This window comes from Sceloporus occidentalis, unplaced genomic scaffold, assembly GCF_023333645.1.
Source record: "Sceloporus occidentalis isolate IW3139 unplaced genomic scaffold, rSceOcc1.0.p SCAF_1, whole genome shotgun sequence".
In the NCBI taxonomy this organism is placed as follows: Eukaryota; Metazoa; Chordata; class Lepidosauria; order Squamata; family Phrynosomatidae; genus Sceloporus; species Sceloporus occidentalis.
The window spans coordinates 246,968,181-246,991,111 of NW_028316981.1; the positions used below are offsets into that span (position 1 = coordinate 246,968,181).

Genomic DNA, 22,931 nt, shown 5'->3' on the forward strand with positions numbered 1-22,931 from the left:
AAAAAGTTAATCATACATTTTTTTCACACAACATGTGTTTGTAAATAGTCACCTTATAAAAGAAATTTGTTCGTCCCACAGATCCAACTTTGCCTGTGTGATTCATGAAGCAAATATTTCCTTCAGTCGCACCATAAAATTCACACATCTTGATGTCACCAAAGCGGTGTAAAAATTCCTTCCAGACGTCTGTTCTTACTCCGTTACCAACTGCTATGCGAACTTTATGATTTCTTTCCCCTTCTTTCTGCAAAATATTTTTTTAAATGTAAAGATGCTTTAAAATGAAACTAATCATTTCTGAACTTTGTAGAGAATAACCAAGCCCCCATTCTATATGTGACTGTATCATGGAAACCTAATCCACATTGTGCTGTGTGAACTGTCATCCACTCCCAACCAAATCCAAGAAGTCTTGTATTCTAACTCTAAAGTTAGAGAAAAGTACAAGCACACCTCAGTTAACAAAGCCTCTGACAAAGAAGCTCTTTTTTACAGTCTCTTTATATCCAACCAGCAATAATGTATTCAAGTCTTTTACTCCAAGTATCAAGTCTCTACCTCAAGTCGAGCCTCAAATCCTTGCAAGATATTTTCAAGTCAAGTCTGGGAGCCAACTTTAACAGTGGGGGGAAAGGGAGATTCGGGTGTTGCATCCAAGGCAAGCACTCCTAAGTGGATACCTGGTCCGTCACAGGAGTGTAACCCCATCCAGGACAAGTTATACTTCCAGTTCAGAATCAGATTGACTATTGAACAATGAGACTTCCTGTCTTTTCTAAAGTCTGATTGTCTATATCCTGTCCTTAATTTTTCCCAGCCTCACTAGCATAGGCTGAGAGGGAGAGAAACATAATGACGAGACCCAATCACCAAACTATTTTTATTTTATTTTTTAACTTGTGTATGTCTTTTCAATGATTTTATACTGTTTAACATGGTAACATTTGTAATTTTTTAAAAATATATTATTATGAATTTTTAAAAGTTGATGCTTTCTGGGAGCCGTCTTGGGTCCCACTCTGGAACAACAGTGGAATACAAATGAAATAAATGAAGAAAAGAATGAATGAATTCCAGTAAACTTGCATGGCAAGCTAACATCAGGTGATATTCTCTCTGGCAGAAATGATAGGAATTGTAGTTCAGCAAAACTGGAAGGCACCATGAAGAAGATGATTGCTCTAAATGAAAGTTTTTTAGAGTATTATCTTATAATACCATGATAACTGTAACTATAAAATTAAAATGGTGTATCCTATGAATATGCAAATTTAGTATGCAAGATTTCTTAAGGCAGAAAAGACCAAATTTGAGATAATTAAGGTGAAGATTTCCAGAGTTTCAGCAGGTTTTATAATATCCCTTCATTAGAAAAACAAACATAGTGTCCAGTTTCTTATATCCTGATATGAGTCAAGCCAATTTGTGCACCGTATGTGGAGGTCCTCAAATGGAAATCAAATAATAAGCCAAAAATAATCTGCCCCTGATATTTCATCTGCTTTAATGCAGACATTTTCATTATTTATTTGGCTTCTTTTATGTTTCACACAAGAGATCTCCTTTTTCATACTGACAGAGTTAATCAACTTGACTATATCAAAACTGTAAACACAGCAGCTCTTCAAGAAGAATTTGACATTTACTACATGTTCAGGCATACAGTGAGGAGTCACAAGCGTTGCTAATTACTTGCTACACCACTTCTAGCCAATTTCTCCATGACAGATTTTTAAAATGCATAGATCCATCACCATGGAAACAAAAGTAGTGAATCTTAAGGAGAAATTCAAAAGGGTTAGCATTCCTGCTTCCTTCTTACATGTACACATGTACTTTTTGACAGAGGATTGTTCAGAGTGGTTCAGTATACAAATATTTACTGTGAAAGTAAGCAATCTGGAATGTTTTCATAAACAGCAATCCAGAATATGAATAATGAGATCTCCTAATCCCTCACAAAAAGATATGCATGTAATGATCCATTTTAGTGTTTAAGAATGACTTAAAAATGACACAGCTACAGAAGGAGCGATTATGTGTATTTATTTCCCTTTAAAATAAACATGGAATTCTAGAAAAAACTAACTTAAGAGGTAAACTGATGCTCTTACAAATGCATTCATGCACACACACAAAGGTATGGAAATCCTAAATTTGGTCGTCTTATTTAGCTCATGTACTCTACATAGGGATGCAGTAGCTTAGTGGTTGAGATGCCAATTCTGACAATTGGAAGATCAGAAGGTTGGCACTTTGAGGCCTGAATACTGCATGACAGGTGACAAAAAGAAAATGAGATAAGAGATATAACATTTTCTGCCCTAAGCTGTAGAAAAGAAGACTTTTTCCTTTAAACCAATTATTTGGTGCTGATGATGAGATTCTGTCCTCACTTTTGCAAGATCAATTTCCTCTTCCTTTGGCAATACTTCCAGTACTTGCTACAATCTACCATATGTACTGGACTATAAGTCGATCTCATGTATAAGTTGAGGGCAAGTTTGGGGGGCAAAGTTATGATTTTGGTATGATCCATGGATAAGTCGAGGGTAAAACTTTTAGGCTCCTCAGGTCCATGGTGGCTCTTCAGGGTTTCCCAGGCACTGGACAGAGGCTGTTTCTCTGCCTCAGTGAGGAAGCATCAAAGAGCCCTGGTTGCAGCCATATATTCCTTGGAGTGGGGTTAAATAGTCATAAGCGCCCTCTGCCCATTCAATCCCTTCAAGAAACCTACTTTTACAGTAGCCTCTCCCCAGAATGGGAGCTCTCTACTGCTGGCCCATCCACAGTTGCCTGCAGGTGTCTGCAGTGGCCAGCTTGTCTTGTCACAGAGGGTGAGGAGGAGGCAGGGGTGAAGAGTCAGTTGCGGAAGAGCCAAATGTAAAAGGAGCTAAGGCAGGGAGGGAGAGAAAGTGTGTGTGTGTGTGCATACTGGACTAGGGAAAGTAGAGAGGAAGGTGTGTGTGTGTGTTTGTGACTGGATCAGCTGTTGATCCCATAGAAATAAAAATCGCCCTGCACTCTCTCTGCTTCCAGTAGCCCATTCCTAGGCATGGAGGGAAAGTGGGGAGGAAGGTGTATGTGCGTGTGTGTTTGTCACTGAATGAGCTGCCATCATATGCATTACCATACCACATTGACCTGTATTGATTCTGGGGTCAATTTTTTTGCATAAATTTCTCGACTTATAGATGAGTATATAGGGTAGATTTTCTCCTACAGCTCTTAGTGCTTTTGAGGCTCCTTTATTATTAGAAATATTAAATGAGGCTGACCGAGTACCTAAGCCAGGAACTTGGACTAATCCATGGTCCTCTGTTTTAACATATGTAACAAGACTGGCTATAGATCTCTGATTACGTCATAAACAGAAGCTGTTGTTTTGAGTATATGTATTGGTCATCACAACATCCTTTTAGTAAAGGCTGAATCATCTAAATCAGCTAACTGCTGTAGATGTAATACTGCTAATGCTCCTCTAACCCCATTTGTTTTGGAAATGCTGCACAGTTGCCTCATTCTGGGTTGAGGTAATTATACAAATCAACTCGGTACAAGGAAGTTCTCTGATATTTATCTGTGTACATATTTATTTAATTATTTACCCATATTTAGGAACATAACACATGGTCATTGAAAAAGGATCTTTTGTGCCCTCTTGACTGCTAAAAGACTGATATTCCAGTGTATTTAAAAGATGGCAATTCCCAACCTTGGTACATTGGATAAAAGATGTAACAACACTTGCAACATTTGAAAAAGTTACATATTGATGCAACTTATAAATGGATTGTTACTGAGATATTTTGTGTGCTTTTATTGAAATTTATGAATAATTTTTTACATCACCTTATTGCTTATTGCTATAATGCTAGAACATCACAATATGTAACTGAACATCTTATATGTATTTTTACTTTGCATAAAATTTTTCATAAAATTTGCAAAAATCTGGAGGAGGAAGGGACACATTTGGGATACAAAAATTGGGGGAGGGGGCAAATATCTGCACAGACAGGGAATTCATCATGAACTGGCATGTAAATTAACAAGAGAGATTTTTAAAAGGTCTTAAATTTGAGATAAATGGGGTTTTGGAGAGCCAGCATGGTAGCGGTTTGAGTGTTAGACTAGGAATCTAGGAGATTAGAGTTTGACTCCATACTCAGCCAGTTAGGTGACCCTGAGTAAGTCACATACTCTCAGAATCAGAGGAAGGCAAAGGCAACCTCCCTCTGAATCCTGTAATAGATTTGGCTTAGGGTCTCCATAAACTGGAAATGACTTAGAAGCACCCAACAGCAACATTAACGTATGAAGACTGAACTGGAAGTATTACTACTGGCATGCTCTAGTGCCACATAGTCTTTTATCTTATCATTATTTATTTCAAGGATTTATATCCCACCTTTCTCCCACAATGGGATTCAAGACTACTCAATTCTTACAACACACTCCAGTTGCTGGATTCAGCACTTTAAAGTGTTTGTCTACTGCAGTAGCTCTGGCTGGTGGACCTTGGTAGTGTTATGTCTAAAATTTGTTGCATATGACTTAAAAGTCTACCAGATTTGCAGTGGACTCTCAGTATCCACTGGGGTTTGGTTCCAGGACCTCCCATGGATACCAATATTTGTGGATGTTCAAGTCCCTTTAAATACAATGGCATAGTAAACATCTGTCTTTTATATTTAAAAAGGCAAAATCAATAATATTGTTGCTTCCACCCCACTTTTACCCCTGAACCACCTTTTTTTTGTGTGGAAAACAAAAATATGCAATATTGCTTTCTAATAAACAAACATATTTTAATCAAACTACAGAGATTAATAACAATCATAGTTCCGCCAAAAACACAAGCTAGCATTGGTGTTATTTTGATTGGACTTACCACAGGCTGTTTACAAAGGTAACGGCAAAGCTCTCCAATATACTGAATAACTGTAACATTATACTTTTTGCAGTCACTCCAGAACTGACTAGCTGAAAATTTCTTTCTTAGAACACATGTTGCACCTTGAGAAAAACATAGTAATATTTTCAGAATTATATTAGTTTAATATCTCTACTGTAACAACTAGCAAACCTACTTAGGTCTGGTATGAAAACAATGTACAGTATATACATTTGGAGTTATTTGATATACACTTACATAAACTGTCTATACTCATGTATAAGTGTGGAAATTTTAGTCAAAAGAATTGACCTCAAAAACGTGGGTCAACTTATCCATGGGCCAATATAAGTTCCCTACCTTAGGGGTTTTTTTTGTGGGTTTTTTGGGCTATGTGGCCATGTTCTAGAAGAGTTTCTTCCTGACGTTTCGCCAGCATCTGTGGCTGGCATCTTCAGAGAATGCCATTCTTTGAAGATGCCAGCCACAAATGCTGGTGAAACGTCAGGAAGAAACTCTTCTAGAACATGGCCACATAGCCTGAAAAACCCACAAAAAACTATGGATGCCGGCCATGAAAGCCTTTGAATCCCTACCTTAACTTTTATCAAAAGAGGAAACATCCCCTTTTCTGAGTGGTGAAAGGCAAGAGCTTTGTCCTGGGGAAACCTAAAAAAGCACTAACCACCTCTATTCTCTTTGCTGAAGCACCACTTCTGGCCTTTCGGATGTCTGGGGTGGGGAAAAAGTGGCATGCTTTTAACTTTCTTTCATCCCTTGTTACATGCTCCTAAGTTTTTCACTCGACTTATCCAGTGATTTCATCAAAATTCATAATTTTGGCCCCCAAACTGCCATCAACTTAGACATGAGTTTGACCTGTAATCAAGTATATAAGTATATGGTTATGGATATTCCTATGTCTAGCCCTACTGATTTCTCTGTTGCCATGATTTTTCTCTGTAGGATGGGCTCAATGACTATGACCTGAAACAGACAAGCCAAACAGAGCAGCTTCTGGACACTTCGTGGGCATGGCATGCAGATGACACATACTTTTGAAGCGGCTGCAAGAAGCTCTGAGGCACCCTAAAGTGGCTCAAAGCCACCGGCAGAAGGAGCAGTAAAAAAACTGCTCCTGCCAGTGACTTCTGTGAGACTGTGGTGGTGGCCCACTTCAGGAGTGGGCCGGTTACAGCAGTCCTGGGCCGATCAAAGCCAGAGGCTGCTCCTAACCACCTGTCTGCTTTACCTCTGAGTGACTAAATTGTTGACAAAAGGAAGGCTACCTCTAGTCTGTTGCAGTAAAAACAGAAAAGGATACTAATATACTGAAACAGGAGTGGATAGAAGGTAGATCTAAATGCACTGATAGTTCTCTGAAGTAGATCAGCAAGTATTGCTGACTCACTCTGGTGTAAAGAAGGGGCAATGAAATTATTTCTCTTTTGCCCTGATTTAACAGCTGAAAGGAATATTATAAAAGTAATCAGGAGTATACTCAATTCTTACAGTCAACCCAAATTGCTGGGTTCAGCATTTTAAAGTGTTTGTCTACTGCTCCAATTCTGGCTGGTGAACCTTGGTAGTTTGATGTCTAAAGTTTGTTGCATATGATTTAAAGTCTATCAGATTTGCAGTGGTCCCTCAGTATCCACCTGAGTTTGGTTCCAGGACCTCCCATGGATACCAAAATCTGTGGATGCTCAAGTCCCATTAAATGCAGTGACACAGTAAAGTTGTGTCATATATATATATATATATATATATATATATATATATATATGGTAAAATCAAGGTTTTCTTTTTGGAATTTATATATATTTTTTAATATTGTTGCTTCAACACTACTGGCAACCCATAACTGAACGAAACCTTCATGCTGGGTGAACAGTACCAGCTTGGGGCAGGAGGGGTAAACTGGCAATTAGGCTGTGTCCCAGGAACTGACACTTATTCAGAGTATCATTTGTATTTTCATCAAGAATCTGGCCAGCAATGGCTGCTATGAGCACTGAATTTGTTTTCATTTTTTTCATTTTTACTCATTTTAAACTGTCCACTTATCATCCTTATTACATTTGTTATTACAGCTTAGAAACAGTCATAGAACATGAAGATCCTACGTCTATTATTTTACAGGATAACAAAGGACCTAACAATACTCTTTTTGTAAAATAAACATAACAAATGGTTGCATCATCATGTTTGCTCATATAATGTTATATGACTTTTTCTTGTTACATTTGGGGGAGCAAAAAGTTGCTTTGGGGATATTTTTGAGAGAATTTCCACCACAATTTTAGGCCATTTCCCCCCTCTCTTGAAGATGGGACTCCCACACATAGAAGCTAAGAAGTCATAGGAAAGCAGTGAGTAACACAATGAGTATTATAACAGGTTACTTTAAAAAAAAACCTTACATTAGCAATAACACGTTCGTTCAATAAGTTACATATCAATTACATTTTAGAAAGAAATTTCCATGCTCTGTTTCCGTACTTTTTAAATAAAGTTCCATAATATACAATCTCCATTACTAAAGTAAAGTGTTAGCAAAGACTGCTTTCCTTACCCAATTGAATGCATCCACCAATGCCAAGAAGAGAAGCTGCACTGTGGTAAAGAGGAAGAGTTATATAAATGATATCATCAGGAGTAGCACCAAATGCCCACAGTCCAGCAGCTCCTTTAAGGGTCTGCAAATGACTGATAACTGCAGCCTTTGGTAGACCTGAAAGAGAACACATTAAAAAAAGTTTACTATCAAAGGAAGTAAAAACTGTTTAACTATCTGAAATCAATAGCTAGCTTTTCACATTTTGCACTAATAAGTGGATACAGATCAGGTATGTCAAGTTTGCTTTGGAAACAATTAATCAGTGGAATATCTTAGCTGCAATATATATGAAATTTATTATTACAGTCGATGACCAGCATAAAACAATATAAAACATTACAATATTATACAATACCCAATAGAAAAAACAATGCAAACAGCCGCCATATATAACTGTTCCCCAAAATGGATGAAAGAGAATTTAATCAATTACATGCAATCCTGTGTCTAGTTCTGGGCACTATATTTCAAGAAAGATCTCAGCAAGTTGGAACAGGTCCAGAGAAGGGTAACCAAGATGATCAAAGGTCAGGAAACCAAGCCTTATAAGGGATGACTAAAAGATCTGTGTATGTTTAACTTGCAGAAGTGATGACTAAAAGGTGACATGATAGTTATCTTTAAATTTCTGAAGGGATGTCATGTAGAAGATGGTTTTCTGCCATTCTAGAGACTAGAAAACAAACTAATGGATTTAAATGCCAAGAAATGAGATGCCACCTAAACTTTAGGAAAAACATGTTTGCTGTAACTGCTGTTTGATGGTGGGATAGACTGCCTTGGAGTGTGATGAACTCTTCATTATTGGCGATCCTTCAAGAGACATTGGATGAACATCTGTCAAAGGTTCTTTAGCTGTGTATTCCTGCATGGCAGGAGGTTAGACTAAAAGGTCCTTGTGGTCTCTTCCAACACTCAGGCGGGTTATACACCGCCGCTTTGAGGCGGTCTGCCGCCGCCGCCGTTTGCTCCATAAGGGAGCCATCGCAGCCACACCATGCAGCTCCCTTGCGGAGCAAAAAAAAGGCTCCAAAATGGAGCTTCTTTCTGCGGCGCCCTAATGACGTCGCGAGGCACCGCTGGCGCACTCGCAACGTCACAGGCGCCGCGACACGTTCAGACGCACAGCGTCCGATACGTAAAGATGGCGCCGGCTGTGTGGAACGGCTGGCGCCATATTGTACGGACAGAGTCCGTATTAGAGCCAGGGGCGTCTAGAAGAGACGCCCCTTTTTTAAAATGGGACGTCCTGTGGACGTCCCAAGTGCCGGTCTGTAACTGGCCTTCTGTCATTCCTGATACTGTCTGAAAGGTGATGTATTGGGGGAAAGTCTGAATAGCATGAAGTATTGTTGTTGTGTGCCTTCAAGTCATTTTCCACTTATGGCGACCCTAAGGCAAACCTATCATGGGGTTTTTGTGGCATGCTTTGTTCAAAGGGGGGGTTGTCAAGGCCTTCATCTGAGGCTGAGCATGTCACTGGCCCATGGTCACCTAGTGCATAGGGCTGACTGGAAATTTGGACCCTAGTTCAACACCCAAACCACTACACCATGCTGGCTCTCTAGCATGAAGTACTGTATATCCCAATAGTGATTGCCCTGGTGGCGCAGTGGTTAAATGCCTGTACTGCAGCCATTCACTCAAAACCACAAGGTTGTGAGTTCAAGACCAGCAAAAGGGCCCAAGCTCGACTCAGGCTTGCATCCTTCTGAGGTCACTAAAATGAGTACCCAGACTGTTGGGGGCAAATTAGCTTACTTGCTGTTCACCGCTATGATCTTTGGAATAGCAGTATATAAATAAAACAAATTATTAATTATTATAATAGTGCAATCAGAATTTTTTGCAAGGACAAAGTACTTGTGAGTTCCATGAATGTTTCTCATGGGCATGATTTGGGTGGACCAAATGAGGCAGTTTCCCACTGTGTTTGGGACAAAGTGTTTAGATGACGCACACCATGATTGCGGCAGGAAACCATGCCATAACCATATCATCGGAAAAGAGCCAGGCTAAAAAGGAGTGATAAAAAACTTCTCTTTTTGCCTGCCTTGTTCAAAACAGCAACAGTGGCCCAGACTGGGACTGGGCATGTGCAGTTGCTGAGGCCTCCATGTGAACAGCACCAGCGCAGCCCCACCACAGTTTTTCCAGCTTGTCTGTTTTGGACCATGAAGTTATTTTCCCCTATGGTACTTTCCTTATATAAACACATTCAGCTGTATGTTTATCCTTGCATGGTTCATAGAAGCTTCAAGTGCAATTCAGACTGGTATAATAGCTAACATGGGGGTTGTAAAAAAAAAGAACCCAACACTTCACTCCCAGCATTTTGTGAAGAAAATGGTAGCCATCCCATAACTCCTGAGTTGCTGAACCTGAGCTGAGTCACATTCACAATTGCATGTTTATATATTTCAAACTTGCTGATGTTCTAGGATTTAGATATAAACATGTTTTCAGAATACTTTCTTTGCAGTGTGTAGAATATGGGTACTAGCCACAAAACTTGAGATATGACTACATTCCATTGATTAACAACACAATTTGTTGTCTGAGGTCCAAAACACACTGCAGAAATAATCCAGTTTGAGACTCCTTTAATTGCCCTGTATCAATGCTAGGGAATTCTGGGAACTAGCAAAGAGGTAAAACAAGGTTGCATACTCTCACCCTATTTATTCAACCTTTATGCAGAAAGTATTGTTCTCAGAGCAGGTTTAGAGTCAGAGAGAGGAGGAGTGGGGGGAAAAAGGTGAAGGAACATTCTTAACTTTAGTGATACGCAGATGACACAATACTACTAGCAGAAAGCAACAGGGACCTGGAGCAATTTGATCAAATATTGATCAGAACAGAGACTACAGTCAAGAAATCAGAAGAAGGCTAGGAATGGGAAGGACAGCTATGAAAGAAATGGACAAGATCCTAAAGGGAAAAGATATAGTGGGCCCTTGTTATCCACAGGAGTTTGGTTCCACGGCCCCACCTCAGTACCATAATCCACTGATGCTCATGTCCCATTAAATACAGTGGCAAAGTAAAATGGTGTCCGTTATATAAAATGGCAAAATCAAGTTATATTATTTGGATTTTATACTTATTTTAAATATTTTCAAACCATGGGCCTGGAATAGATCTCCCAAAAAGGAAGGCCTGCCAGCGCCCCCCCCCCCCCCGCCGCAGGAAAGCCGCAGCTGTCAAACCGTGTGGCTGCCCTGCGGTGCCCTGTGCTGCACCAGTTATTTCTGAGTGCATCAATGGCGCACTCATGACAAAACTAGCACAGTGCAATGTGCAGACGCTATGTGTCCATCATGTCACAATGGTGGCACCCGTATACATGGGGTGTCACCATTGTTATAGTGCCACGCCGTACTAGGGTTAGGGAAACTGTGGTTACCGCGCAGTGCCTTAACCCTAGTACGCCGCCAGCACGGTGCATTGGCCCTTGAATCCGCATATAAAGAATATAAAGGAGGGCTGACTGTATAACTCTGAACACTAAAGTGAGCATAGTCTAGGCCATTGTATTCCTTATCACCATGTAAAACAGTGAAGAAAGCTTCACTACGAAGAAAAAGAAGAAAGAAAATCAACTAATTTGAGATGTGGTGCTGGAGAAGAGTGCTGAGATACCATGGATGGCCAAAACCACAAACGAATGGACTCTAGAATAGATCGTGCCTGAACTCTCCCAGGATGACTAAACTGAGACTGTTAATTTTACAGAGAAGACATGAATCCTTAAAAAAGGAAAATGAGGCTGGGAAAGGCAGAGGACAATAGAAAGAGAGGAAGACCACATGCCAGATGGTTAGAGTTGATAAGGGAGGCCATAGGCCTGAGCCTACAGGACATGAACAGGGCAGATAAGGACAGGGAATCTTGGAGATGTCTCATCCACAGGGTCATCATGAGTCAAAGACAACTTGAAGGCCTTAACATCAACAACAATAAAAGAATGCTGTAATAGCAAATGCCTGACAGTTGTGAACAATATATACAACCGATCTGATGATAATATGGCAGAATGCCTGCACTGTAACTCTTCTTCTATATGAATTATTCAACAAAACTTGACTCCGGAGGATTAGTGCATAAGGGTTAAATATATAAAGAGATATGAAGGCCTCAAAAAAAAAAAAAGAGAACATTTAGGGCAGTGGTTTCCAACCTTCCTGATGCCGCGACCCTTTAATACAGTTCCTCATGTTGTGGTGACCCAAACCCATGAAATTATTTTTGTTGCTACTTCATAACTGTAATTAAATAGGTGGTTTCCAATGGTCTTTGGCGACCCCCATGAAAGGGTCATTCGACCCCCAAAGGGGTCCCGACCCACAGGTTGGGAACCACTGATTTAGGGGAAAATATACCTGCCCATTTCCCCTCTAGAAAAATGCTATCTTTTAGAATAATGAATGATGAATAAAATATTTAAGACAAGATGTTCAAGGTATTTACTACTGAGAACTCATTTCAAAAACTATGTAAGATGAATACTTTTATGTAAAACTATGTAAATACAAGATCACTATATTTTCGGGCCTTAGTTTCCTTTTAGCACTACATTTTATGGAAATGAGTATGTTATGTCTGCTTGACACTACAGAGACTAGTGGAGACAAAAAAAATTATTTTTTACTGATGTTGATGGTTCTTTCTGTTTTTATTGGGGGGAGGGGTTTCTGGCATCTCTATATATTGACAAAACCAAAAAAAGTTTCTTATCATTTAAGTGTCCCTTTTACTTAAGTGTTCCTTATCTTGTAGTTCGATTGGTAGAAAATAATAATAATAATAATAATAATAAATTAAAAAAAGTTTGATCTGTAATTATATTGTGAATAAACTCTAATTTAATATACGAGTCATGATAATTTTATGCCAAGCACATATGTAATGACGTTTATGTTCATAAAATAATAAAATTATTTTCAATTTGAGGGATGGGGGTTAAACTGCATTTTTCATTTTTCTTCTGAAAATGTCTGGATTTCTTTTTAACCAGTATCTTGGTTAATGAGAACAGAGAATTTTATATTAATTATACATTATTTAAAATTAATTAACAATTTAATTAATGCTGTGAAACTGGAGTATTTTTTAATACTCCAATTTCCATGGATCACATGGATTTTTGAGTTAGTGAGAAATTACTAATGATGATGTTCTGTTTTAATTTCCTCTGATAAGACATGTTTCCAAATGGGAAAAAAAAAAGATCTTAGCATCTTAGCTTCTGTACTTGTGGTAATAAACCTAGCCATCTGTTCAAAAACTAAAAGACTAATTAGTACCTTAATCCTATTTTCATCCTCCACAATGACCTGTAAACCAAGCAAGCTTGAACAACAAGCATTTCATAACAAATGTATAACAACATGTTAAGAAAGGAGACTGTAAAGCTCATGAAGCCTTGTTCTACAGTGCTGTGTAAATTTACAGCGCTATATAAATAAAGCTTAATAATAATCATAATAATAATAATAATCTAGATGTATGTTACATAATTGGAGAATATACCTGCAGTGCACACAATAAAATGTAAAAAGTAAAACTTTTTTTTCATTATACCAGCTTGGGTTGTTTTTTTTATGTGAATGGCTTATGGTCTGAGCATTAATAAACAATGACTACAAAGTAAAGTGAATAGTTTTCCACAGTGCTTAAGTTTTTAAAAAATGAAGTTAATTTTTAAGTGAGCAAATATAATATCCAGAGAAAATGTAAAGAAAGATCCATCAGACAACTGCACTTGGAAGGAAGTTGTTCTTTTCTAGAAATCCTTCCCCCCCCCCCCCCCAGATAGCACCCACAGTGTACACTATGTGTTAATGCTATATACAGTACAGAAAAACATGGTCCTTTCTTCTTAATACACTGACTGTACATTTCAAACCTAGATGACTTTGTAGAATGTTGTACCTGTTGTTCCTGAGGTAAAAATGTAGAGACAAGGATCCTTTAGGTTGTTAGCAATACGCAGACTATCTGGTACAGGTTCATCAGACGAAACTTCCAGCTTGTCTAAAATGGTCTCAACACGTGGCAAACTGGATTCTTTTGTCATCACCCAAACCCTAATATCCTCTTGGAGGCTTGGAAGGATTTCCTCTAAGGTCTCAAGCATATCTTTGAAACAAACAAACAAAAAATACAACAGATTATATATAATGTCAGATTCATATGATACATTTATGCTATTATATCTGAAGAGTAAAAGGCTATCAATGCCAAGGTAATATTAGCAGGGAGAGGAGAAGAAGGCCAGATCCATTATTTTGTTCAACAAAACTCAAAAGGAGTCACTAAGGACGCAGTCCACTTTAACTCCCTGATCTTCCTAGTCTAGGGTTGCCATATCCCGCCGGGGGGCGGGACAATCCCGGTTTGGGCGGTGCTGTCCCGGTCCCGGTCCGGTTTGGCACCCAAACCGGGACGGCCCCGCCCACCGCGGCCACCTCAGGCCCCGCGGCGGCTCCAAGGCCTTGCTGAGGCCTGGGAAGGCTCTCCGCGGTTGGAGCTCCAGCCGCGGAGACGCTCCCTCCCGGGCCCCAGCGAGGCCTTCGAGGCAGCTCCGCGGTCGGAGCTCCGGCCGCGGGGTCCTCAAGGCCTCCACGAGGCCAGGGAGGAGGAGGAGGCCGCTTCCCACCGCGGCGATCGCCGCGATGAGGGGCGGCCCCCGCCTCCTTCCCGGCCTGGGAGCCGGCCGAGGCTTCTTCCCAGGCCGGGAGGAGGAGCAGGCCGCTTCCCACCGCGGCGATCGCCGCGATGAGGAGCAGCCGCCGCCTCTTTCCCGGCCTGGGAGCCGGCCTAGGCTCCCTCCCAGGCCGGGAGGAGGAGGAGGAAGCCTGGCACTGTGGCGATCGCCGCGATGCCAGGCTTCCCCCCGCCCTTCTCGGCCTGGGAGCCAGCCTAGGCTCCCTCCCAGGCCGGGAGGAGGAGGAGGAAGCCTGGCACCGCGGCGATCGCCGCGATGCCAGGCTTCCCCCCGCCCTTCTCGGCCTGGGAGCCGGCCTAGGCTCCCTCCCAGGCCGGGAGGAGGAGGAGGAAGCCTGGCACCGAGGCGATCGCCACGATGCCAGGCTTCCCCCCGCCCTTCTCGGCCTGGGAGCCAGCCTAGGCTCCCTCCCAGGCCGGGAGGAGGAGGAGGAAGCCTGGCACCGAGGCGATCGCCGCGATGCCAGGCTTCCCCCCGCCCTTCTCGGCCTGGGAGCCAGCCTAGGCTCCCTCCCAGGCCGAGAGGAGGAGGAGGAAGCCTGGCACCGTGGCGATCGCCGCGATGCCAGGCTTCCCCCCACCCTTCTCGGCCTGGGAGCCGGCCTAGGCTCCCTCCCAGGCCGGGAGGAGGAGGAGGAAGCCTGGCACCGAGGCGATCGCCGCGATGCCAGGCTTCCCCCCGCCCTTCTCGGCCTGGGAGCCGGCCTAGGCTCCCTCCCAGGCCGGGAGGAGGAGGAGGAAGCCTGGCACTGTGGCGATCGCCACGGTGCCAAGCTTCCCCGCTCCCCTTCCCGGCCTGGGAGGCTGCCTAGGCGTCCTCCGAAGCCGGGAGGAGGAAGAGGCCACTGGAACCGCGGCGCGATTCCAAGCGGCCCCTGTTCCTCCTCCCGGCTTGGGAGAGAGCCTAGGCGTCCTCCGAAGCCGGGAGGAGGAGGACAGGGTTTGAAAATGTAGGACTTTTTTTTAATTTCCTAGCCAGGAAATTAAAAAAAAAAAAAGTCCTACATTTTCAAACCTGGTCCTACATTTGTCCCGGTTTGGAGGTCCTCCATGATGGCAACCCTATCCTAGTCCTGTGCAGTAACATTTCTTGATTGTGCCAGAGACACCTTCCTCAACTTGGGACCCACTAGATGTGTTGAACAATTGATTCCATCCCTAGATAGCACAGCTATTTGAGAAGGCTGTTCTGGACTGGAGGAAAAGAGTAATGGCTCACTTTGCCTTGTAACATTAAGACAGGGTGGGTGGACCAAAGGGTCTGGAAGCAACAACTGCCTCATTTTAACCCCCCTGAATCCCACAGGGCACATCCAGGCATTTTCCAGAAAGCAGAAGGTCACTTCCAGTTTTTATAAAGGGCTGTTTGCAGCCAATTCTTGGTGAAAGGAGTTAATTCCATGGAGAACTATGTCCCTGAAGATCCAATTAACTATTATTGGCCAAAATTAGTTGGTGATGAGAGGCTGGAGCCCCTCCACAGGTCACATGCACACCACAGGCTACACAATTCCTAACACTGCAGTAAGGAAACGAGACACAGTAAATTTCAAGCCTATACACTTTTCTCTCTGCACTGCTCTGGCCATGAGGAAATCAGACACACTTTTTTGCCTAAGCAGAATTCTATTTTTGTGTCCAAACTTAGATCAACCTTAATTAGCTGACATTATTATTTATTGCAGGAATCCAGGACCAAATAATTTACTAACCATAGTTTAAATTAACCACAGTGCCCCCAATCCATGACATAAAAGAAGATGTGGGTAGTTTAAAACCAGAAGTAGATGTTTCCAATCTTCTTGTGTATGTGGAAGGAGTAAGGAGAGCATGAGCACTCCTGTCATCCTATGCTTTGATTTAACTTCACACATGAAACGGCTGTATTTATTTATACTTTACATATATCTTGGTTAAATAAATTCAGTGATGTTTACAGTGCAATACAGTGCACAACCAGATTTATTTACAAAGGTTTAATGCCAATCATACCCTCTTATGTGTTGTTTAACAATGAAATACTCTTATGCATTGTTTAACAATAAAAAGAATGCCAGTTCATAGAGATATTAATAGTAGTTTCTATCTTCCTAACCATGGCATTAAATTTTATTGATACCTCATCAGACAATTCAAGAGAGTCATTATATTTCTATAGCACACATCACTTCCTAAAGAATATAAATACTTGTGCTTCAGAGCACATTTCGTTTATTTAGTCTCATTTTTGACAGACATTAGAAAGCACTGAACATCTCCTTGATTTTACAATATGAAATTCATCAGTGGAAGAAATTCCTCCCATCAAGCTTTAATTTAAGACAGTTATATTCATCTGGTAAGATGCAGGCAAGTACAGCTTTTAAAAGGAAGAACTGAAGCTTTTAAAATGAACTAATAACTGTAAAAGAATAGCTGGTTCAAGTAGTACTCCGGATGTCATTCATTTATACTGCAGTTTCAGTATAAATTTCAGATGCAATAACCCCAACAGTGATGTTATAAAACCATTTCCAGTATTTTTTGGGTAAATCCATTTAGCTAAATTGTACTTTTTAAATATATATATATATATATATATATATATATATATAAATTAATTAGAACATTCAAAGTTATTCTACATTTAGTTTCTGAACTTCTTAATACCTATAATATGTGGCACCCATTAAGTTATTTTTAAACACTTTGACTCAAATCACTAAGAATCATGCAGATGTGTACTTCCAAGAAGGAATCTATAACTTATTGTTTCACACAGATGGTATTCACCATCCATTTTTCATTTCTTGTCACATGTACACATAGAAAACAGGCACATATTCATTCACCATGGCCAACAAATGGCACACAGAATTGCACATGAAATTAACAACATTTGACATGGAATGAACTACCATACTGAAAATGAGTCTTCTGTGAAGTATTCTGAGAGATGATCAGGATAACTGAAATGCAATATACTTAAACTCTGAGAGAGCCTTGCCTATGGGTGCTAAAATAAAAAAGTTCTGCTGTTAACTACAGTTCTCTGCATGACTACTAAATGATAGCTTGACAATATGAAATTATCAACATTTGTCAACTATGTCAGAAAAACATATTACCCATGAAAATGAAAGAGTTCTTAAATGGCTGTACGCATGAAGGGTAAAAAGGCTGTAAAGCAGTTTCTACTCATCTATCTATGCCTGAGAATTTTGCAATAGGCCAAGACATGCATATGGTGTAACCAATGTTTTGCAGATTTACAGACTTCACAAGAAGCATTCCTAAGAGGTTATGGATGGATCTGGAACCCATGATGGGCAGGAAACCAAATGCATCAGGCTTCAATCTATATCATCTTCCACATTTCACTAAGCATTTGCTGATTTTTTTTCTACCCCTGAAGGCAGGACCAGAACTATTGGGATGAAACTGGACAGAAACTGATTTCAGCTATATGTTAGGTGAAATTTCCTAACAGTAAGAACTGTTTGACAGTGGAACAGACTGCCTCACAAGGTGGCTAAGACTTTCTGGAAGCATTTATGTACAGGCTAAGTGACCATCTTCAGCGATAGTATAGCTGCTGAAGAAGATATAGTTGCATCATGTACTGTAGATCAATTGTTGAGCAGGAGGTCGATTGCACTTCAACTGAAATTAAAAATGGTAAGTGAATAGCTTTTCCCCAATGTCCAACCATTTATGCTTAGTCACTACTAAATGCCCCCCCCAAATGCTTTGTAACTCTAATTGTAGTATCTCTATCAACTGTATTACTTATTAATAGCAAGCATTTCCCTTCTAACCATTAATTTTTCCTTCCATTTTGCCAGGTCTAGGAGAGATGATGTCCAGGGCTCCTTGGGGTCTCTCATTCATAGGACACAATAAGTTGAAGTTGACTTGTCAGCAAACAACTTACAAATAATTTGTGTCATGTCTTTTTAGATTGTAAGCCTGAAGGCAGGGAACTGTCTAATTAAATATAATATTAATTGTAAGCCACTCTGAGAGCCTTTAGGGATGAAGGGCGGGGTATAAATACCACAAATAAATAAATATCATCCTTTACACATTAACTTGGCAAACACAGGTTTGATGGCACAGAATGCATATTTATTGACTTATGGTGTCATGTTATGTTCAAACGTAGATTCTTAAGCTGAATAAACTACCACTTGCTTGCTTCAATCAGCATCATGTATTAGAATAAATCTGTTCATATCCATATGTGACTATAAATAAACCACTTTCTCTTTAACCTAGTGCCCACTAGATCAGTGTTCCCCAAACCTTTTTGGGCTACCGCCCCCTTTCCTCCTGAGTGACAACCCTAGTGCCCCCCCCACATATCCCTTAATATTAGGTCATTCAAAACAATCAATCTCTGTAACTGCTCCCTTTGCCACCTGATTACCCTGAGAGCAACCAAGTACCAGTAGTTGAGAAGCCGTTCGTCCATGATGGCCCAGCACCTGCCACTCCAAGACAAAGGACTCTTTCCAAGAAATGACCCAGATATTTCTTTCCCTCCTTCCCCAAAAAGCTTAAAGTGTTCACTTCCCACACCAAAATAATTGTTTCTTTGGCTACCTCTTCTCTTAGCCTGACCAATGAAAGAAAGCAGAAACAGCAGTGCAACTCCAATCTGTCAGCCAAGTCTTGGCAAAGCTCTCAAAGCTTAAGCAGGATCCCAAATCCGAAAGCTCCATTTTGCCACCACTTTCCCCACCACTATCACCACATACTCCAACACCTCATTCGAGTTAGAGAGCCTGTCCCAAAATGGTACTGCTCCAAGCCTCAGAAGCAATGTCTTGTACCCATGAGAATTTCCCAACCATCACTACTAGCAAAATACACAGCTAAGAGAGTGAGCTCACCTGAGGTCAAAAGTGGGAGAAAACACCTCATAAAGTGATCAGCAGGCAGTGTGAAAAGAGGTTTGGTTTCCCTTGTCACTGATACTTTGACTGAAAGCCCCCCTGCCATCTCCTTTTCCTCTCATGGCCTCTCTGTTGCCCCTTTCCCCCTCAATGCCCCCCTGGATCTTTCCACCACCTCCTGGTAGCCATATTGCCCACTTTGAGAATTACTGCTCTAGATGGTTGCAACTATAGCTCCCATAAACCTTTAACTGGCCATGTTGACTAGGGTTGGTATGCTATGTAGTCCAAAACACTCTGGGGCAGGGATATAACTAGGTTGCTGATGGCATAACTCTTATCAAGCAGATCATTAAACAGAGACTCTGTGAACATCTAGAAGGCAATGCCATAATCACAAAAAGTCAACATGGGTTTCAGGGAAACAAGTCATGCCAGACAAACCTAATCTCTTTCTTTGATAAAATTACCAGCTTGGTGGATGAAGGGCATGCTGTGTAAATAGTACATCTTGATTTCAGTAAGGCCTTTGACAAGGTTCCCCATGACATTCTTGCAAACAAGCTTGTAAAATGCGGCTAGACAAGGCAACTGTTACATGGATTTGTAACTGGTTGACTGGCTGAACCTAATGGCTCCTTTTCATCCTGGAGAGAAGTGACCAGCGGGGTGTCCTGGGCCCAGTGCTATTCAACATCTTTATTAACAATAACTTGGATGACAGTATTGGGGGCATAGTTATCAAATCTGCAGATGACACCAGATTAGAAAGAGTAGCTAATATCCCAGGGGACAGGATCAAAATTCAAAATGATCTGAATAGACTAGAAAGCTGAGCCAAAGCTAACAAAATGAAATTCAACATGGAGAAATGTAAGGTACTACACTTAGGACAGAAAAATGAAATGCAGTGATTTAGGATGGGGGACACCTGGCTGAATGAAACTATGTGTGAAAGGGATCTAGGAGTCCACATAGATCACAAGATGAACATGAGTCAACAGTGCGATGCGCCAGCTAAAAAGGCCAGTGCGATTTTAGGCTGCAGCAATAGAAAAAAACATTCCAGGTTTGTAACTGCATTAATGCGTGTCTCTGCAAGTTTGGTTGCTCACACATGCAAGAATTCAAATAAAGATGGTATCAATGATGCGAATGCATTTGGAATACGTTCAAGGCATGCAGAGTTTTATCCCAGGCCTATTCACATCAATTATTCACACTACTGATGATACAGATCTTAAAAAAAAAAACTTGAGGAAAAACCTGGCATCATCTATCTCAGATTAAGTGTGTGTGTGGGGGGGGGGGGGGGGGTGTTGAGCCAGAGGTGTTCCTGCACCGTGTGTCACCCAGTGCAGGGGCTGGGACTTCTAGTACATCACTTCATGCATGGTTCCTGGGCACGCACACTGGCCGGAGTGGGCACATGCTGGCCAGTGTAGGCTAAAGCAGGCAAGGTGGAGAGGTGAGTGGGGCAGGGGGGGTAGCATGTGTGCATGTGGATGGGGCGGTGCATACAGATGCTGCAGGGGGGCTGATTGGGTGTCCCCCCCTTCTGGTGTGTCACCCGGTGCGGCCCGTACCCCCTCTCCCCATGACGCTACTGTTTGAAGCCCCCAAACAACCTTAATCGGGTGCATTTAGGATGCATGCAAACAACGGAGATTCAACCCGGATTAATCCTAGATTATTTTTCACTGTCTGAAAAATACCCCTTTGATGCCCCAAAGAGCATGAAATTCTGGAAGGCCAACAGCTCCCTTAATGTGGTGTCATACACCACTGGCAGGCTTATTTCATCTATTTTACCTGTCTTAATCGATTGTATGTACAGTGCGGTGTACATTTACAGTGCTATATAAATAAAGGTCAATAATAACAATACACTTGTCCCTCCATATTCACTAAGGTTAGGGGCACATGACTCCCGTGAGGCAAATAACAAAAACACCATGTTTCTACCTGAGAGGAGGACACCTCTCCAGGAATCTCTAGCTCCTCCAGGGCAACTCTGTTGTCAATGTCTGTCAGACACTGACTATAGAACTGGACTGGAGGAGCTACAAATGCCTAGCAGAGTATGCTCTCTAGGAATCTCTAGGTCCTTGGGTGCAACTTTTGGTTAAAGTTGACCATAGAGTTGCACTGGAGGGACTAGATTTTCCTAGAGAGAACATATTAATCGAATCTGTGGATAATCAAAGCTGCAAATATCAAAGCCACAAATATGGAGGGGAGAGTGTAATAATAATAAGTTTGAGCACTATGACTCTTTTAAACCAGGGTTTGAAAAGCAAAAAAAGATCAATGCCATGGGGCCATGGAAACGCACTGGGCGACCTTGGGTAAGTGCCACTCGCTCAGCCTCAGAGGGAGGCAACGTGAACAAACCTAGCCTAGCTCAAGGCTATGGAATTCTGGGAGTTGGAGTTTGCTCCGCTCCGGGCCCCACAACAAACTCCAACTCCCAGAATTCCATAGCAAACAGCCAGACAAAGAGTTATAAAGCGGTGCCCAACAGGGTTATCTCTGCAGTGTGGGTGCATCTCGATGCCAGGGCAGAGAAGAGCAGGCGATCCAAAGGAGGCCCATCCTTTACCTGCCCCGACCACCAGCATCCTGGGGGCGCAGCTGTGGAGGCAGTGGAGGAGGGCCCTGGAGCGGAGGTTGGAGTTGAGGAAGGCCACCACGCAGCCCAGCTTGGCCAGCCCGAACCAGAGGTGGAGGAAGTCGGGCTCGTTGCTCATGAGCAGGGCCACCGCCTGCCCCGGCCTCAGCCCCGCCGCTTCCCGCAGGAAGAGCTGGGCCACGCGGTTGCTCCGCCGGTCCACCGCCCGGTAGCTGTGCGCCTGGCCCTGGTAGAGCAGGAAGGGCTTGTCGGGCTGCGCCTGGGCCGCCGCCACGAACTTGTCCAGGACGGTGCAGACCCTGCCGCTCAGCCGGGAGGCCTCCACGCTCAGCCCGTAGCGGAGGGCCTTCAGCAGGAAGCCCAGGTCCAGCCAGAAGTAAGGGAAGAGCAGCCGCTGGAGCCAGTGCAGGGAGAGCAGCCCCGCCGCCGCCGCCGCCACGCCCGACGCCCAGGGCCACGGGGACAGCATGGGCACCGAGGAGGAGAGGGCACCCTGGCACACACACACACACACACACCCAAAGGGCCCCAAGCTCCAGATCACAGGGAAGGGGCTGGGAGAGTCTAGGGGCCAAGGAGAAGCAACAGGTCGCAAAGGTCTTCTCTTCTAAGCGGGAAAAATGAAAACCAGGAGGGAGAAGGAGGAGGAGAGGGGCACCCTGGTGGCACACACACACACACACACACACACCCCACAAAGCGCCCCAAGGAAGGTCCAAAGGAGGCTTAGGCTGTAGGTGCCAAAGAGAAGCAACAGGTCGCAAAGTCCTTTCTCTCCAAAGCAAGGAAAGATGTGGAACAGCTCAGGCTTGGTCCTAGAAAGAGAACGGGAACGAGGAGGAAGGCGCCCAGGATGAGCTCTCTCTCTCTCTCAGAGTCCAGTCCAGGAGGAGCCCCGCAAAGGCCAGGCGGGAGCAGCTTCTCTCCTCAGCAGCAGCGAAAAGGCGCGCCCCACCAGCTTTGCTTCAGCCTCAGCCCTTGCATAAGAAGCAGAAGAAGAAGAAGAAGGCGAAGGCCACTGGCTGGGACTCCGCCCTTCCTGGCCCCAAGCGGCCATCCCCAGGGGCTGGGTCTCCCTTGGACACAACAACAACAGCAGCAGCCTCGCCTCGCCTGCCTCAGGCACCGCTTGCTGGCCAACAGGCAGGGCTTAGTCAAAGGGTGGTGCCCCTT

The 22,931-nt window shown here is 42.7% G+C and overlaps 1 protein-coding gene across 1 annotated transcript in view; it reads right to left on the bottom strand.

The window, feature by feature from the left end:
- The window catches only part of LOC149323718 (long-chain fatty acid transport protein 6-like), a 45,290-nt gene extending 23,063 nt beyond the window's left edge, over positions 1 to 22,227 (bottom strand). Inside the window, exons 1-5 of the mRNA XM_089491320.1 lie at positions 21,729 to 22,227; positions 13,455 to 13,661; positions 7,476 to 7,634; positions 4,898 to 5,022; positions 53 to 247 (exon numbers count right to left, since the gene is read on the bottom strand). Coding sequence (XP_089347446.1) covers positions 53 to 247; positions 4,898 to 5,022; positions 7,476 to 7,634; positions 13,455 to 13,661; positions 21,729 to 22,227 — 1,185 coding nt within the window. The remainder of the gene's footprint in view (positions 1 to 52; positions 248 to 4,897; positions 5,023 to 7,475; positions 7,635 to 13,454; positions 13,662 to 21,728) is intronic.
- Positions 22,228 to 22,931: the final 704 nt, after the last annotated feature.